We start from the raw sequence: 20,073 nt of genomic DNA on the forward strand, positions 1-20,073 counted from the left end.
TATTTCCAGTTTTCCACCAGAAATAGTTAACCTTGCAGCTCTTAACAGTTAACAGTCTAGGCTCATTGCTGCCTCTGTTTTAATGAAAGTTCAGTTCAACAAAATTTAAACAAAAGAGGAAAAAATTTTATTTAAACAAGTTTCAAACCCATATATGAACAAGTAGAATATAAAATAGAAATAAGTAATTTCTTTTTTGAGGACTTCAGATTAAATTACTAAATCCCATCAGGTTACTTTGTGTATTTTTTTTTATTCTGCGGATTTCATGGATATGACCCTCAGGCCCATGACACATGGCAAATACCCAACTTACTCCCTTGGCCATTGGGAACTGCAAGTGTTTCCGCAAATACGTAGGCTGTTCGTGTAGATTAGACAATTCATGTATTTAATAAGAAAGCCCTTGAAATCTTGTTCTTCGTGGCTAAGCCAAAGGTTCATGAACAGTGCTTTTTTTTAAAAAAAAATTTGAGGGGTTGGAAATGAACCAAACAGAACATATTCCCATATTTATAAATCAACTTTCCCATTCCGGGAAAGTTGTGTATTTAGCTTTTGGGAAAGAATAAAGAAAGAGAAATAGGAATTCTGGGGAAGGAAAGCTTTTTTGTATCAGGATGGTCTTTTGATAGTGATAGTTTCTCTTTCTCCTTATCCTTCCCTTTCTTAATTTCCCATTGAAACTTTTGTTTCCTTCACGAAAGAAAGCAAATGCGAATCTGCCATTTGAAAATTGAAACTTCAAGAACTGTATTTGTTGCCCAGAACCGGTCAAAAGAGTTCCTTGTATCCTTTTCCGAAGAGTGCTATAAAGCTTTAAATCCATGGATTTAGATCGACTACATTGAATTATGGATCGGTTTCCTTCATAATTTAGCTCAGGAATCCAAGGGTTTCATTCCCTGTGTCTGTCGGACTTTATTCTAACCATACATTGTATTGACTTTTTGACTTCCTTCTTAATCCTTGAAATTTGATTCAACTGATGACCCACCAAACCAAACGTCCAAATGTTGTGATATACAGAAAATTATACATACACAGGTTGACGTACAACTAAAAGACCTTCAGACATTATACGATCATGTAGGTCCTTGTCATCAATACATCTACGACATCATGCCTTCCTATCTCTTCCAACACGGTTCAGGAAGACTGACCTAGCTCTGACGGCTGTTATAGCTCACCATGCATTCAGTCGGATCGTAGGACGAATCGACCCGAACTATATAAGGAACAATGCCTGACAAAGGTAGGTAGAAAAAACATTTATTACTCTAATTGCATTCCCTCCATCTTGATAGTTGCTCAGATCTAACTTAACCATCAGAGTTACCACGAGTTAACCTCAGGATCCTCCGACCATTCTCAATCTTTCCTACAAGACATCCAACTCAACTCGGTCAGAATCGAGCAGCAACAAGTTGATTTGTGATAAACTGAAAATTTTGTGCTTTAGGCTATCATATTCATATACCCATGGTTCAACCATTCAAGTCAATGGCTAGTTCAAACCCAACATAGCTTATCACGTGAGAGGGCGTGAGAAAGAATTCCCACTCCAACATTGTGAAGATCTTTTTTTTCCAAAATTTATATGGGCAAGAGATCATTGCCTGGTCATGTACAAGCATGAGGCCAATGACACCACTTGCAAGGGCATCAATATGAATGAAATTTTTTATTTTACAGAGGTATGGTAATTTTGCACTCTTATATTTGGACATAGACTCCATAAAATCAGACAACATTTTTTCCTCAATTATAGGAGAGGGTTTCTCACAATGCCGTTGTAAGAAAGAATCTACACACTATACCAATGAGGATCTAAAGAATGATTATCATCCATATGGGATCTACATGGGCTAACATGATTAGCATAGGATAGAGAGTGACAGATGATCTCACTATTTATTAACTAAGGATTGTATTGACATTTCTACCCAAAAAAAAAGGGGATTGTATTGAAATCTATACAACAAAGGGCAGGGCGTGCTTCCTTTTCCCTTTTAAGAAGCTTCTCTGAGCAAGCAGCACAAACAAGGACACCAATAAAGACAGCGTGTTTTGTAGGATACTGAGATCATTTCATATGAAGAAGGGAGGCATAGAAGCGTTAGTGTACCCTATCCCAGCATCTCACATAACCTTTTCCCATGATATAATATCTCTTGTGCCCACTAAACCAAAACAAAAAAAGGTAGAGGAAAGGCTGTTGAAAGCCAATGGAAAATGTGAAAGGTTTCTCCGCCTTTCTCTCTCCGAGTGCACAATTGCACATGCGTAAATGCGTTTACGCTTTAGGATTCCCATCTCGCCGTTAAAATTTAGACAGAAAGCCTAACGGAAAAGTCCACTTTTTCGTTCGGTCTCACTTTCAAATCTCACCCGCACGCCGTCTCCATCGACATTGAAGATATCAAAGGTCCACCACTCCTGTTACCTCCTTTGGACCTTGACTTCTCTCTCATGCCTTAAATAATATGAATCCTGTCAAATGACAAAATTAACCTCAACCCCCGTTGGAGCTGGAATGCTGAATCCCTTCTGGCACGATTATGCATGGTAGTTCTTTGTCAAAAAAAAAAAAAGCCACGCTTATCTACTTTTTTTCAAAAAGGGAAGTAGAATATCCTTTCACCCACGGTGGGGCGAACCTCTTAAGCCCCGACATTAAGCCTAATATCAAGATTATCAATTATTTCAGATAATATGAAAAAGAAAAGCATAAACCCCACAGAACCGGTACGTGGTCTTATCCAACCAGCTAGCAAAGAAAAGATATGCTGTCTCTGACTCACACTATTACACTCCTATTGCCCTTCTACAAAATGGTTAGCACAACACGTGTCAGATGCAAGTGACTCCAAAAAACAAAGATTACTTCTCACTGTTCTCAGATTCTCAGAAAATAACTGAAATTACTCTTACGATTACAGCAACCTTTTGTCGGCTTCTGCTCACGGCGGCGAAGTCGACCTATGCCGTCATGTCTCCTCGTTGATCATCGGTTGGAAACCCGAAGCCACCGAACAAGCCCTGCGTTACAGTTTTGGATCGTTAGATACCAAGTGGCTTTGTGGGAAGTGATTAGTTAAGTGTGACAATTCACCATGCACAGTGAAGACTATTGAGTACTTGTAGAAAAACTACACCCCCACTTGGCATAGTGAAGTGTAATATTTTTCCAAGGGGGAAGGTGGGGGACGTACCATGGTATCATTGATTGCATAAGCCACGCAGTAATGTTCCTGCAAACCAGTAGTTTTGTTCCCAAAAAATAAATCAACGTATCAGAAACCAATGCTATTCTGTGTAATCTGTACAATTCAACGTACGATAAGAAAAGCAAACAGGTGGGGCCCAGTGTTCAGGCTCCAATGTCTATAACGGGCAAGAATCATTGGCAGCATAGAATACTTGGGATCACAATAACTAACTACCATGCAGTCACTGTGTGACTCGTGTCCAATTGGCGCAAGTTAGAACAAACCCCATTTAAAGCCATGGAGGTGGAGGTGGTGGTGGTGGTGGGTCTAGTGGCAACATGTTTGCTATATGCAATTCTATATCAACTTCTTTAAAAGTTTATCGGTCCCCACTAAACAGGGCCACTATAGCTGCTGCATGATTCCCAAACCATACACCATCTCTGGTATTTTCATGGCTGTGTAGAAAATGTAAATATTAAGATGATCAGGATGATTCAATTTAAAAATAAAAGAATAAATGCCCTTGTTTGGGCCCAAAAGTGACTGGGATGTGCATCACAGTGAATGAAGTATCCCTGGTTCTTGACCATCTTCAGTCCCTTTCGGGGCACAATAAGATCTAGAGACTTACCTGCATCATGTGCCACTCTTCGAATTCATCAAATAACTCGAGCCGTTCAATCCTAGTCCAAAAAAGATAATATATGAGAATCTCTGGGAGAATGTTTGTGATAATTGAAATGCTTTTTACAAGAAAAGGGGGTCCATTAAGATATAAGTTTAGGGATGGTAAGTTTGCAAAGGAATCACAAAAAGAAGAAATCTCCTTGTTTTTGAACAAACAGATTGGACACTTCGGAACCTTTTGTAAAGTTGGTTTGGTTTATTAACAGCCATCCAGTCCTGCATAACCTAAATTGAGCAGCAAATACTGCAAACAGTGGCATAAAACAAAAAATCAAGGATCCTGGACTCCAGAAGCAAAAGTGGCAACAGTAGACGGTCTGAGCAATACAAAGGGTGGGAACAACTTTGAAATGGATAAGGACAAATAATAGCCAGAGAAGGATAGTTGAAGCTTAGCAGATGGGTGCATAAACCAATTTGAGAATCTTAAAAGAACAGGTGCACTTCAATGCAAGTACAATATAAGAACAGCAAAGAAACTTCAGCTAGTAAGAGGAGGAAAAAGCGAGAGCAAGGATACCAATTCTGCTTTTTCTTTTTCAACCATCCCCACCATTTCTAGGTATGGCATTCTTCATCAGGCCTTGGGCCTACAGGGTATGCGACGCAATCCAGGGTTCGAAAACCCTGTTTGGGTTTGCCGTGGGCCCAATTTAAGAATAGCGGCAAACAATAAATATTCCTAGGCGTATAAGGAGGTGCAAATCGGGTAATAAACCAGATTCTCCAAGGGTTACTTGGTAACTAAATAGGAAAAGGATGCACAAGGGATTTTATTTAGCTAATAGAGGTAAACTTAGAATGATACCAAGTACTTAAATTGGTTGCGAAAAGGCTGAGTTGAGTTGAATTGAATAATCTTGGAATGATATCGGTAAAGGATATAATAGGAATAAGGAGAAGAGGGGATTAATAATGGAAAGTGGGGATAAGAAATTGAATTGTAGTGGGAAAGGAGGTTGTCTTCAACCTCCAGACTATACAACCAGCAGCAAGGAAGGAATTTTCAAAGAGGAGACCTCCCTTCCGAGAACCTCAATCGAACTAGGGCTTTAAAGTTGGAATCACAGCAAAGGGCCCTATATAAATCCAGTACCAGCTGGCCTAATCAGTTCACAAAGAGAAGAGTTTTAGGACCTGCAACTACACCTGGCAGTAAGCAGAGGAACCCGTTGTGGGTTTTGATATCAACCTCTTTATTAAAGCAGGGGTTTTGCAGGTAGAGTTGCCCAGGGGTGTTTAACCTAACCCTCAAGTTGGTAGATGAATGGGGAAAGCACGAGAGGGATTGAACAATCTCTCAAGGTTCGAACAGTACACCAACAGCAGGGAAAAGTGAAGACAAAATAGTAATACGGAATGAAAGAGAACTACAGTAGATGAAAATAGATCACACCTGTGAATGGGGAAGATGGAAGCGAAGACTGGGGGAGGGAAAGAGAGGATCGATGGGGACAAGGAAGAAACCACAACAGCCAATGCTTGGCTCCCAACCATGGTAACAGCAACTCTCTCTTTTTAATTCAATTCCTTCGTTGGTTATATGTAAGAAAGAAGTAAAGAAACAAAGAGTCATATTCAAACTCTCTAACTAAAATGGAATCGAACTCAACCTCCTACGTAATCAGCTCAAAGTAAAACACAACAAAATAAAAGAATAAAGATAAACCCAAATAACCGTACCAATCCTTGTTGGCCCAAAAAGCCGGGTTGGGCCAATTTTGTTTGGGCTTGGGTTTCCAACCCTGATCGTATTGGTCCAACCACTCTAGAACCACTACATCAACTCTCTTCCTCTGAAAAGAATTCAACTCTATCGAGTTTGGATGAGGAACAAGGATGCCATCTAAGTCCACTTGTTGGAGGAGGAACGATCCCCTTACCATCTTGAGCTTAATTTCGAGGAGGTCCTTGGCAGGAAGAAGCTTCATTTCTTCTCCACCGTGCTTGAAAGAGTAAGTATTCGCATATCCACAATGTTACGCCTTTTTATCAAACAGCCAGAGTCGTCCAAGAAAAAAGGGACACCTTCAGAGGGAGGACGTCACATTGCATTGTATCCATGAACCCACCGATAGATTATGTGAGCAAATACATATCAGTAATCTTGAGATTGGTGTTATTCACTCATGCAACTTTATAGAGATTTGGATGCAGCTTTGTCTGCAACCCAAGCTTACGAACATCTTCAGAGAAGACATTAGTACAATTACCTCTATCAATCACCATGATGCATAATTGGTCATTACACTACACTCGAGCCTGGAAGATATTGTTACGGCGCCAATCTTCATCGTCAGAGACCTTGTGAGTGGTCAAAACAGGACGAAAAACATAACAAGGTTGTCGTTCTCCATCACTGCCATTGTCGTTGATGGCTCGTGCTCTACCTCCAAACAAACTAGCTCAAGATTTGGTTTTCCTTCCAGGGTAAGAGGTATAATGAATCCTTATCAATATAGGCTACCAAACGGTTAGGACACTAAGCCATGCTCGTACCCTTTGCACGTGAAGCACTAAATGGTAGCCTTTGGCATCACAGGAGGTCTGTCAAAACCACACCGAGCCACCGAGGTGGAGAGTAAGGTTAGTTTGGTGATGAAGATGCCATACATGAACCACCAACCTGTGGCTTGCTGAATGACTTTCCTTGGGGAGAAGATTGTTGTTGACTAGAGCTATCACCCCCCCAAGAAAGTATCTATAGAAGTCTTCCAAGTTTATGGCCACTTCAGACTTTCTTCTACCTGATACGCTACGTGTATAGCATCCTCCAGGGATAATCAAGGAATACTACTTTTAGTTTTAATGATTTACTCTGAATTCAGAATTAACTAATTGCATGGCCAGAGAAAACCATATCAGCCGAAATGGTTCCATACAGTACTGAAGAAAAGAAAAGCACAAGGAAAGCTGAGGCATGACCCTAGGAACTGTAGGAATGTGAAAGGCAACTTTATGAGGAAATAAGGATGGAAATTAGTTTTCAATGGTGCCACAGGATAAGACACAAAAGAACCAGGTGGTGCACACCTCCTTCAATCCAGACAGCCCCAATTGATGGGGAATCTCTTGTATCCCAGATGAATGAAGAATACAACAATAAGCCCTTAGCATCCAAGTCCCAACTTTTTTCACTTGTACTTTTGGTACAACTTCACCAATATTTAGATAGTTTGCTCGTGGATAAGACAATAATGGATTTCATATAATCTTAACTTATATGCACCCCATAAGTTGAACCATCAACCAAGCATGTATAGAACACATTAAATAGATATGATAATTTTTAAGCGGGTCACTAGCATGGCAACTACTTGGGCATAAATGAACAAAATATGAAAGTAAATCTTAAAGATATAGATTACCATTCAATGACACATGCTTCATTCTGATCCAGATCTCCTTGGATTACCCCCATGATGTAGATGAATCAGCAAAAGCGGTCTTATTTTAATGGAATAAGCCTTGGGTTAAGTTCTTTACATGTTGGGCCTTTGGTCCAATGGGTTTTTATTGTAATGTGCCACTTTAATGGGCCTAAAATATGGGTAGGAGGAGTGAATACGGGATTCACTTTATTAGTTAGTCTAGTTAGAGTCCCATTTCTTTATTTTATTTGTTATTAACTGTTTTAGTTAGGTTGGAATAGGTCTCTAAGAGTCCAACCTTATTTTGTCTCTTTCCTTTATTTTTTCAGTTCCTTAGTTAGTTTAGCTACCTTATCAGTTGAGGATTGGTTTAGGCCTTCTGTTTTTTAAGTCTATTTTTTGAGTCTTCTATATACGTTTGTAAGGTCTACAGCCGTGGACACACATTTGATGAATGAAATTGGCATATTGCCTTTGGTTTCAGGGTGATTCAGACCTCCTTGATGTGGTGATTTAGTAGGCTCCCTGGTGGTGATTCCAGATGCCAGCCCTGCAGATCAGGTGGTGATTCTTGATCATATCCATTCTATCATTTCTTTTTATTTAGTTTCCATTTCAATTTAAAAAACCCCAAAAAAAATAGTTTTTTAAGATTCCTACTTTGTTTCTGCTTCTTCAAAATCTCCTAGATTCTAGAACGATCTTTCAATTCTGATTCAATTAAGGATCTTGTTTAGTGCTTAATCAGCATATCACCCCTTAACTGATTCTGTTCTGAACTCCCTAATTTCCTGCAGTCGAATTCTGGTTCCTTGTCAAAAATTTCAGTTTCGTATCTTAAGAAGGATTTTGACATATTTTAAAATCTGACCGTTGGATTGCTTTATAATTTTGATGATTTGTTCCCTATACCTAAGAGCGATCAACCACTATATTGACTAGATCAGATCCTTTGATATCTTGATTTTTGAATTCTCTCGATTCTGGTTTGTCCTTATTCCCTGCGATCCTGTCGCAAGCTAATCTCCCACTGGATTTCATTGGTTTGGGATTCACACTGCATTATTCCAAAGTTTTTGGCATGAGGTAGTGTTTTAGTAAACTCGGACAAAGACTAAAATGTCCCAACAGTCATCTATCCCAATAGGGTTCTCTTTGCTTTCCTTATGTTTACTTCATCATGTCTAGCTTTCCACCTTGCCATCTTCAATGGCCTAAGGTTCCAATTTTCTCTTAGCAGATGTATCAGCTGGTCCCCAGTTGCAGTCCGATGGGGGAGGAAGCAGTAACCACTACCAGCCAGCAATAAAAGAATGAACAGTTTACCTGTGTCTCTCTTGAGCATCAATAAAGTTACTATAAACCCTCAGCATGTCCCAAGCAACAGCTTTCTGAAACACATGCAAAACAGTGAAAAAACATTAGCAGGAAAAAAGAACCAAAAAGTAATGGGAAATTCAAATGCACTGTGGAAAACCTCATAGAGAGGACAATGTTGATGTATACATTGACGCTGCCCTTCCCTAATAGTTTGAGCTTTTAGGTGAAACAGTTGCAAAATGGTATCAGAGCAGGGAGGTCAAGTGTTCAACTCCTAGGAAGTGCATCAGAAGAGTTTTCCCAACAAATCCTCTCCCCCACGTGCAAAGGACTATGGCATGCACGTGCGGGAGAGTGTTGATGTATACATTCACGCTGCCCTTTCCTAACAGTTCGAGCTTTTAGGTGAAACGGTTGCAAACAGACAAACTAAACTGCAAACAGAAATGCACAAGCGCCCCCCACCCCACCCCACCCCCCCCCCCCCCAACACACACACACACACAAAAAAGGGAAGAAATTCACCACACATGCATGCAAAGCAAACCATGATACCAAGCAAGCTTCAACAGCCAATAGTCACAACTCTTGAATGCTATACACCCATACACATAAAATTACGATCAAGATTCAAGACTGTAGAGGGTGAAAAGCCATTCCCCATTCTTCTTCACATAAAATCAGCATGAATGTTATTGGATCAAAATCTGAGAACTTATGGTCCTACCCAGGAGATCCCAAGTAGGGGTGTCAATAAAGCCCGCTCGGCCCGGACCCGACCCTGATTTTTCACCCCGAAGGGCGGGTCAGGGTTTAAAAATTGCTTGACCCTGGCAGGGTCGGGTCGGGATCGAGTTTAACCCTCGGATTAAGCCCGGCCCGACCCGACCCTGTATTGTTTATAAGCATGTTTATATTTTTTTATATATACAATATATACTTATATAGATATTTATATTTATTTATATTATACTTTTTCTTTATCCTAACACTAAAGAAATAAAAAATAATAAAAAAACACTCAAAACCCTCAAATCCCTATCACATTTCACTCACCCCATCTCTGTTCCTTCACGCCGTTTCTGCAATCTTCTCCAAATCTTCTCCAAACGAAACAGCCTAAATGGCTAAAATACATTCTCTTTCCCTTCTGTTTCTCTTCTCTTTCCCCCTTCTCTTTCCCTTCGGCCTTCCATCTTCCCATTGTGCGATTTCTGCAAATTATCCCCACATCGAAAAATAATAGGGAAGAATCATTGAACCTGAAGGAGTTTTGAAGTCTGAAGGAGTTGAACATCTGCAGCTTCGAAGGTGATGCTGGAAGGGAAGTTGTAACAGAACCCCTTGTGATGTCTGGATATCTGGAATGCTGGATTAGCTTCATCTATCGTTCTCGTTTGGACTTTGGAGGAGAAGGCTGAGGAGGAGAACTGCAAGGCGAGTTTGGACCAATTAGGTATGTCCGATTGTTCTTCTTCTTGTGTATCTCTCTCTTGGTTTTGTCCCTCGCTCTCTTCTCTTTGCCCTTTCTCCTTTTTCTTTTTTTTTTTCTTTTTTTTCTTTTCGTTGGGTTGAACCCTAGAAGGGTTTAATCGAAGTTTTAGAGGAAAAAAAAGGGGTGGTGGGCGTTTTCGCTGGGAATCGACAGTGGTTTTTTTTTTTTTAAGTCAAATGGGTGGGGTGATTTTCAGTGAAAATTTAAGAGGTTATCTGATTTGGGGTCAAGTAATTAGATGGGAATGAGAGTCGAAGGGAGGAGTGTTTTGCTATGGAAGTCCAGGGTTTTTGTTTGCTTGTTTGTTTGTTCGCTGTTATAGGCTTACAGCAGGGGGTAATAAAAGGAGAATAGGTTGTTACTGTTGGAATCAGAAGGGGGTTGGGGAGATGGGGCTGTTGTAGATAAATTTTTTTACAGCTCTCTGTGGCAGAGGCCAAAGGCATGGAGGTGTAGAATGTAAAACAGAGATCTCTTGAACTTTTGAATTAATGGATGGAAACGGATACATACCAAAACCAGGTCTTTTCTTAGATAATTTTCTTTCTTAAATTTATTTTAGATTATTGAATATTTTTTGTGTGGCTTTTAGGAACCCGACTTTCGGGTTAGTGTGATGGTATGAACATGTTTGATTTTATTACTGAGGACTTGTAGTACTGCTTTTATTTTTCTTCTTGTAATCCATCTTCTATCTTTTGATTTTCACGGTTTTTCTTTCCCTGTTGCATTTGTACATAATTAAGCTTAGAAAGGAGCAGAATGGAGAGAAATTTCAGATCTCAAGCTAACGAGATTCATTGAGTGCACTGTTTATAATCTTTTCATTTTTACTGCTTTAAATTAAGTTAAAATATTTTACTTGCAAGAGGTGGAATATGACATTCGCAGTGCAGACAATTTTAAAAACTTACAATCTGATCAACTTTGGCATAGTAAAAATTACAGGCATAACAACCATTTAAAAAAAAAAAAAAAAAATTAAAGTCAAGTCAGTTCAGGGACAGGCTCAATCAGGGTCGGGTCGGGCCGGGTTAGGGAAAACCCTGGCAGGGTCGGGTCAGGGTTGAGGATTTCTTGGCCCTGCCAGGGTTGGGTCAGGGTCAGGGTCAGGGTTTAGGTTAAGGCCTCTAGGGTCAGGGTCAGGGTTTAGGCAGGCCCGGCCCAACCCGACCCATTGACACCCCTAATCCCAAGTGCAAATATTTGGTCTGTTCTTTTCATCATGAACAATCTGACTATCAGAATCTTTTATAGGTCCATAACCACATAATTCTTCTTGAATTCTGACCATTCAAATGAATATATAGTGTTCAGCATCTTCAATGGCATTGATTCCCTAACTTTGAGATCTCCCTCAAATACATGTCCCATCAAATGGGTGCTTGTTTAGCATAGAAGCAAGGAGGGTGTCATCCTAGTTTATTTGTGTCATTCCAAATAGGCTATATTCCTTCGGATACTGGGAGATGGACACTAAAACGTTGAGAGTCTCTCATTTTCTCACCTTCTACACCCCCCCCCCTTTCCTTCTTTTTTTTTTGTTGGGGAGGAGGGGGAGGGGTTCAGAGCATCTGGATGGTAAAGTAATTTAATTTCTGTGAAATTATCTATTGTTGAGACAATGAGTGAACAGAACACATACCTGCCATCCCTGGTCAAGAAAGAGTTTTTCCTTGGCTAATAAAGTAGGTGTAGCATGTATTCCCAAAAGTGCACAGCCTCGACTCTGAAAAGTAAATCGGACAAAAGATTGTCAAAAATTGTCAACATTTGTAGCTTGTAGAGAACACAGAGGCTGTTTACTACATCTTTTAAATTTATCTTAATGAAGAAACATAAAATAAATTTTCTAATATGAAAGATATACATCCTACGCAGTTTAAAACACACTTCATCAAATGAACCAACGTATTTGTGCATGAGAGATGTCAACAGATGAATCCTCACATCAAAAAGAATAATCAATTTCCAGAGTGACCAGCAACAGCATATTCATACTTGAAGCAGAACGGAGCTGTTGTGATTTGGGGAATAATGGCTTGTCAATTGACAGAGGCCTAGGCTTTATAATAGAATAGAATAGGTATAAGTACAGTACTTCCCCTAGGACAATTCTACCCTTATACCCATATTACAACACTCCCCCTCAAGTTGGTGCATAGATATCAAACATGCCCAACTTGCATACAGTCGGATGAAATACCATACTACTAAGACCTTTAGTAAAAACATCAGCTAACTGATCAACAGACTAAACAAAAGGAACAAAAATATCACCAAGTTCTAGCTTTTCTTTGATGAAATGACGATCAATCTCTACATGCTTTGTCTGATCATGCTGAACAGGGTTATGAGCTATACTAATGGCTGACTTACTATCACAATATCGCATCATAGAGAGGTGAACTGCAACATCAAGATCTTGGAGAAGACTCTGAAGCCACAACAACTCACAAATACCGTGGGCCATAAAACGAAACTCTGCTTCAGCACTAGATCAAGAAAGGTGAGAAAGAGAGAAGCGAGAGGAAGAGAGGACGAGAGAAAGTGAAACCGAGAGGAAGAGGAGGAAAGAGGAGGGGAAGGCCAATGCTAGGAGTTGCGCAGGTTGGTATTAGGGTTTGGATCCCAAGGTGGATCCTTGCTCTGATACCATGTTGTGATTTGGGGAGGAATAATGGCTTGTCAATTGATAGAGACCTAGACTTTATAATAGAATAGAATAAGTACAAGTACAAAACTGCCCCTAGGACAATTCTACCCTTATACCCATATTACAACAGGAGCATATAATACAAAGTTCAACAAAGCCTTTCATGGCTATTGATCTATTGAATACATCAATTATTGGTACAATGGATAACAGATCAAACTGTACCTGAGCCACACACATGAGTAGGACCAGCCACCAACATACCATCAGGATAGCAATGGCCTTATCCACCCATTTTGGAAGAGATTTATTAAAGTGTTTCATTGCAAAAATTTGAAAGAAAAAAAAAAGAAAAAAAAGAGGAGATATCAGATGGTAACATCGAAGAGGACAAATTTAATTTGTTGAACAGTCGGTCAGACAGCCTGCACGTAGATGGTAAATTACATTTCCTAGTTGTCAAATAACCAAAATATAGACTTCGCTGCCTCCTTGAATGTTAGCAATGTTACTTTCTAAAATAAAAATGTAGGAGTTCCTAGATTTGAAGCCTGAAAAATAAAGGTAGTGAAATAAGACCAGTCATGAGTAAACAGTCCGAAGAGAATAAGGGAAATCACAGTATGCCCCTTGTATGGTAACAGTTGATGAGACTATAATCAACAGACTTATCCCCAGAAAGAATAATACAATAAAGTTAAGTGATTTTCCGTGTTTGGTGCAACATTCATTATCCAGCGGGTGTATTTGCCACATGAGAACCTGCTTGCTGCTCAAACTATTGACATTCTGTCCATGGCATCTTCTATTCATGTGTCAGGTTTCAACCCTATAGGACTTCATGTCTGAAACTAAGGTTCAAAAAGTCAGCATTGTTGGAAACTAGGGGTACTTTAGTACTTTAGTGCTGGTTTTGTGGGGTTTTCTGTTATTTTTTTATTTCTTCAGTCCTTATATGTAATTCTATAACAAGTAAGGGGTTAGGAGTAATTTCATAAACTCCTAACCAACTTACCTTTTACGACTCATAAGTCCTTTTTATAAAATAGAAGGCTGCCTGCCAGAGAACTATTCTATTCTCTCGCAGGCTTCTCTTCTCCTTGCTTGTGGCATCTCTTCCTCCCTTCTCTCCTCCTTTTTTTTTGGGTGAATAAGAAATCCATTACCAAAAGAGAGAAGAAAACAAGGGACCCCGAGGGGAAGAAGGAAAAATAGAAAAAGCCAAGCCCTAGCTTAGCTAAAGACCGGCAGAAACAGCAAAAGAAACATTTGATAAGCCTCAGGAATCAACAATGAGCCTGTTCCTTGGGGTATCCGAGCAGCAAGAGGGAGGGGCTAGCATTAACTTTGCTTTGATTTCAAAGGAAATGGAATCCCAAATCTTCTGATAGGAGCGAGAATTGGAGGTCCATTTCCTAATATTGCGCTCCATCCAAATGTGGTTGAGAGTAGCACAAAAAGCTAATCGGCCAACAGTGTCACAAATAGAGCTGCCCGTAAAGGTCATGTCAATCCAGATCCATTCCCTTGAGAAAGGGAGGATTCTTCTTCGAGAAGGCCAGCACTTGGAGAGGATGCCTTTCCAGATGGCAGCAGCAGTAGGGCACTCAAAAAAGAGGTGATCCAAGTCTTCAGTATTGTTCCAGCAGAGGCAACAGGCAGGAGAGACTGAGATCTGCCTAGAGCGAAGAAAAACCTGGGTTGGGAGGCATTTGGTGAAGATTCTCCAAGCTGTGAAGCAGTGGCGGGGGATGTGGAGCTTGAACCAGAGCAGCTTGCGCCAAGGAGCTAAAGAGCCATGCAGACGGATGAGATTCTAGGCAGCCTTGGAAGAGAAGGAGCAAGAGTTGCTGGTCTTCCAAGTAACACAGTCACCTCTATAAGCAGGCCTCCTAGTGATGGTGTGGAGCTCATTCCAGATGAGATTGAGGAAGGGAGAGGGAGGAGGGGACCAGCCAGCTTGATCAATAATATCGGCCACGAGAGATAGCCTGTGGAGACCCGAAGCATAGATGGTTCTTGGAGGGACCAAATGGAGGAGGATTCCCATAGGGTACCAGTGGTCCAACCACAGGTAGGAGGAGAGCCCATCACCAATACTAGAGCTAATAGCTTGTAGGACCAGTGGACGGCTAGCTAGGATCTTACGCTAGACCCAAGAGGCATCGGAGGAGGCTGAAGCAGTCCAGATGGCGTCCTGTCGAAGAAGGCCTGAATATAACCAGTCGACCCAAATACTCTTCTGCTTTGAGGCAACCTTCCAAATGAGCTTGATGATACCCGCAGAGTTCACATCTTTTATTCTGCGAATGCCTAGGCCACCTTCTTTTTTAGGGAGACACACAGCTACCCAACTGGTAGGGTGCAGGAATCTAGCTAATTCAGAGCCCTTCCAAAGGAAAGAGGCCATGAGGGACTCCATGGATTTAATAACAGATTGAGGAAGCCCAAAGATGCCTAACCAATAAATGTAAGATGATTCCAGAACTGATTTGATGAGAACCAATCTGCCAGCATAGGAGAGAAGTTTACCCTTCCAAAGTTGAAGCCTCTTCCTAATAAGATCAAGCATAGGGGTGCAGTGATGAGCAGAGAACCTTGCCGGGATCAAACGAAGGCCCAAGTATTTGACAGGCAAACGGCCTTCAAGAAATCCAGATTTCTCCAAGAAGGCTGATTTGTCAGGCTCTGGAACCCCTGCAAAGAATAATAAAGACTTGGCCGGATTGATGCAAAAGTCAGAGAGCTCATGGAAGTGCTGAAGACAGAGCAAGATGGACTCAAGAGAGGCTAACGATGCCTTTGAGAAAAACATCAAGTCATCCGCGAAGGCCAAATGAGTAAGCTTGAGAGCTTTGCACTTGGCCAGCGGGGAGATATGTTTCTGATCAGTGCTAATCTGGATTTCTCTGGAGTCTGGAGAGGACTTCCAATGCCAAAGTAAACAGGTAGGGCCGTAGGGGGAGAGGGGGCAGCCTTGGCGAATACCCACCGAAGCACCAAAGTAGCCAGCCGGGCTGCCATTCACCAGAACCGAGAACATTGGGGTCGAGATGCAAGAGGAGATCCAATTGACAAAGACCATAGGAAACCCCATCTTGTTCATAACTTGAGCAATGAATCCCACCTGAGCGAGTTAAAGGCCTAGTGGATATCAATCTTCGTAAGAATAGAAGGAGCATGGTTTTTCCTGTCAAAGCCTCTCACAATGTCATTGCACAAAAGGATGTTGCCCGCAATATTTCTACCAGGAATAAAGGCAGATTGGTTGTCACTAACAAGCGGGTCCACAACACCTTTTAGTCTTCTGGCAAGGATCTTGGCTATAAACTTGCAGAGCTAGTTGCAAAGGGCAATGGGTTTGATCAGTCAGGTTCTGGTTTGCAACATGGTATCAGAGCTGTATTGATCAAATCAAGGTTTCTCTTCAATTCTCTTCTGCTGAATACAAATCTCGGTTTCCAGATTTGTGTGGTGTGCAGCCATCGGTTGCTGCTTCTGGTGTGCATGGATTAGAGACTCCTTCTTTCATGAATAGGAGTGCTGTTATTGATGGTGGTTGAAGGTTGCTTGCTGGTGTGAAGATTTCTTTGGGAGATCAATTTTTTTTTGTGAAGATCGAAGCTCTGGTGTGCTCTGTTTTTTCAGAAACCGATGAAGACTGTGGACCTGCATGAAGACTTAATCAGAGTGACTGATTGGATTATATATATATATATATATTTTTTTTTATTTTTTTTTTTTTTTTTATTTTTTATTTTTTTTATTTTTTTTTTTTTATTTTTTTTTTTTCCTAGTTGAAGGCCTGATAAATCAGACTGTTCTTCTCTCCTTTTGAAGAAATCGATTGGTGACTAAACAATGGTGGATTCTTCACCATCGATATTAGGTTTATGTGTTACACATATATATGTAAAAGCCTGACCTATCAGGTAAAGAATGTAAAGAGTATATTACATTCCTTTGACAAGAAGCATAATTTGAGGGAAGGTTGTGGCTCCAAATTCACGTAAGGCAAAGAATTTTAGGAGTACATACGTGAAGAAAGATATTCTCAAGTAAGGAAGCAATTCAGATCCCCTTTACCGGATTTATATAATTAAGTTCTTACTTGAAAGTCTTTCTTCAAATAAGGAAGCAATCCAGGACCCCTATGGCTATCAAATTCTGTTGCTGAAAATCAATGGCTGCTGTTGAGACTCTGCTCCTGGAAGGATATTATACTGCTGCTGGAACTTATTTGTCTAGAGTTACAGCTTCCAATCTTCCTCCAGGTGTTATCTTCTCTTCTTACAATTTTTTTTACAAAAACCCTAATCGAGTGTGCTGGTTTTTGTCTGGTTTTTGGTTGCTGGTTCATTGTTCCTGCTATCCTTGGTTCTTTATTTGATATTGTTGCTACTGTGTACGCATTATGGGTGAAAATAAGTCTGTCTCCTCTACTACTGCCCCATCTCCTACTGACAATGTGAATGTGACCATTATGTCCATCAAACTCAAGGGTAGTTCAAATTACCTGTTATAGCCTATAGGCACAAGCTGTGCGTGTGTATATCATGGCCAGAGACAAACTAAAATACATTACATCTGACCCACCTGCTTCAAGTGATAGTGGATATAGTGAGTGGCAAAAGGAGAATGCCATCACTCTCATTTGGTTATGGAACAGCATGGAACCTGATATAGCAGCCAATGTTATGTTCCATACAGTGGCCAAAGGTGTTTGGGACGATTTAAAGGATACTTATTCTCAAGAGAAAAATATGAACCGTGTCTATGATCTATATGAAAAATTGTTTCAGCCTCAACAGTCTACTAAATCACTTCAAGAGTACTACAGTTCCTTCAAAGGGTTGGTCGAGGAGTTGAATGTTTTTCAGCCTCTCACCACTGACATTGAGAAACTGAAATCTCATCGTAATGAGTTCTTTGTATCCAAGTTTCTGGCTGGGTTGAATTCTGATTTGAAGGCTGTGAAGGGCCACTTACATGCTGGTGAAACAGTGCCCACACTTGCTGACACATTTTCCCGACGCATTGCTGCTCCTACTAAGGTTGACTCCTCTCCCAAGGATAATTCTGCTTTTATTAATACCCGTGGCCAGGGTGCAGGGGGAGGTCGTGGTGGTGGTGGTCGTGGTACTGGAAGCCAATCTGGTGATTGCTCCAATAGGAGATGTACACATTGTGGTAAATCTGGTCATACGGTTGATTATTGTTGGGACAAGCATGGTAAGCCAGATTGGGCAACCCAATCAGCCAATCATGCAGTATCTGATGGGAGTACTGATTGTTTACCTACTGGTGATTCTCGACCTGGTCAGACTACTAGTGGCAGCTCATCTACCTCTACTAACCGTGATGATCAAATGATCTCTCTCAAATATTACAGCGGTAAAAAAGTCTTGAGGCATCTAGTGACACATCCTCTGGACCTTCCTCTTCATCTGCTACCTTAGCTCATGCAGGTTCATCTGCCTTCTTCTCCACACCTTCTTCTCCCTGGATTATTGACTCTGGGGCTTCTTCTCATATGACTGGTGAGTCTACCTTTTTTTTGGTAAATGAATATATTACCAAACCCCAAAAGGGGGAAAGGAGAGGGGAACCAATGTACAAGAAGGAAAGAAAAGAAAGAGAGACGGGAGAAAAAAAAAAGAGGGGGGGGGGAGGCGGCCAGCCAGCCTACGCAGAGGAGGGGGTCCGCAGAAGGGCAGTATCAAGGCCCCAAAAAATCAAAATGTGTCTATTCCTGAAATTATCTTTACAATGTCGCTGCCGGATACAACTAAGCTTGGAAGAAACATCGGAGGAGATGGCTTTCTAAATCGTATCGAAAGATCTAGATTTGGAAGTCCATCTCCTAATATTCCTCTCCAACCAGATATGGTGAATTGCAGCACTAAAAACAAGCTTCCCAATAGTGTCACAAATAGAGTTCCCTGGGAAATTCTTGAGCAACCAAAGCCATTCACGGTCGAAACTCCTAACTCTTCTGGTCCGCGGCCAGATAGAAGACAAGGTCTTGTTCCAGATGGTGGAGGTGAAGAGGCAGTCAAAGAAGAGGTGTGTGATGTCTTCTCGGCCAATCCAGCAAAGGTTACAAGAGGGGGAAGCTGGGATGGTGCGGTGGATGAGGAAGGCTTGGGTGGGCAGGCAGTTTCTGAGGGTTCTCCAAACAGTGAGGCTGTGGCGGGGAATGTGGCCCTTGAACCAGACTAGTTTGTGCCAGGGAACAGGAGGGCTAGGGTCCCTAGAGAGATCCCAAGCAGAAGAAGAGGTGAAGATGCCTTTGGAAGAGGGAAGCCAGTTGACTCGGTCCGCAAGAAGGGAAGAGTTTGGCTGGATGGGGGGTAGAGTTGCCCAAATCTGAGTGATGATGGTTATATTAAGGTTAGGAGGGGGAGACCAGCGGCCTTCAGAAATGAGGGCGGAGACCTTTGAATCCTTGGGGAGACCAGAGGAATAGATGGCTCTAGGACCAAGTAGATTGTAGAGGATCCCAATAGGGTGCCAAGGGTCAAGCCAGAGGGAAGTGGATGAGCCATCCGCAATAGAGCAAGAGATTCCCTGGAGGGCAAGGGGGCGGAGGGAGAGGATCTTCCTCCAGATCCAAAAGGAGTCAGACAGGGTTTTAACTATCCAAATGGATTCAGACTTGAGGAGGTAGGATCGGACCCAGGTGACCCAGATAGAGTCGTGGTGGGAGGCGATTTTCCACAAAAGCTTGAGAATGCCTGCCGTGTTAGAGTCACGGATGCGGCAAATCCCCAGACCACCCTCCGATTTAGGAAGACAGATGGACTCCCAGTTGGTAGGGTGAAGAAATCTGGTGGTTTCTTTTCCTTTCCAGAGGAAGGCACAGAAGATGCGTTCAATGGCCCTGGTGGTGGAGTTAGGGATGTTGAAAATACCGGTCCAGTAGGTGTAAGATGCTTGGAGGACCGATCGAATACATTCGAGTCTTCCTGCATAGGAGAGGAGCTTACCTTTCCAGAGCTGGAGGCGCTTGCGAATGTTATCGAGCATAGGAGTGCAGTGGTGGCTAGAAAGCCTGGCAGTGATCAGGGGAAGGCCTAGGTAGGTGACAGGAAGGGAGCCAATAGTGAAGCCAGTGAGCTGGCGAAGAGCCTCTTTGGAGGAATCCGGGATACCAGAGAGGAAGATTTTGGACTTGAGGAGGTTGACACGAAGACCGGAGAGAGACTCAAAGAGATGGAGAGAGTCCATGATGGCAGAGCAAGACGAGTGGGAGGCCTTGGAGAAGATCATCAGGTCGTCTGCAAAGGCCAGATGGGAAAGATTGATGTGTTTGCATTTAGGGAGGGG

General features: G+C 41.6%; 1 protein-coding gene across 1 annotated transcript in view; it reads right to left on the reverse strand.

Annotated features, from left to right (window-relative positions):
* Positions 1-2,967: 2,967 nt before the first annotated feature.
* Positions 2,968-20,073, reverse strand: part of LOC122666183 (leucine carboxyl methyltransferase 1 homolog) — a 40,933-nt gene continuing 23,827 nt past the window's right edge. Inside the window, exons 9-13 of the mRNA XM_043862323.1 lie at positions 11,734-11,817; positions 8,600-8,664; positions 3,847-3,898; positions 3,216-3,254; positions 2,968-3,042 (exon numbers count right to left, since the gene is read on the reverse strand). Of these exons, the coding sequence (XP_043718258.1) occupies positions 2,983-3,042; positions 3,216-3,254; positions 3,847-3,898; positions 8,600-8,664; positions 11,734-11,817 (300 nt within the window). The 3' untranslated portion in view covers positions 2,968-2,982. The remainder of the gene's footprint in view (positions 3,043-3,215; positions 3,255-3,846; positions 3,899-8,599; positions 8,665-11,733; positions 11,818-20,073) is intronic.

The sequence above is a fragment of the Telopea speciosissima genome, chromosome 6 (genome assembly GCF_018873765.1).
Source record: "Telopea speciosissima isolate NSW1024214 ecotype Mountain lineage chromosome 6, Tspe_v1, whole genome shotgun sequence".
NCBI lineage: Eukaryota > Viridiplantae > Streptophyta > Magnoliopsida > Proteales > Proteaceae > Telopea > Telopea speciosissima.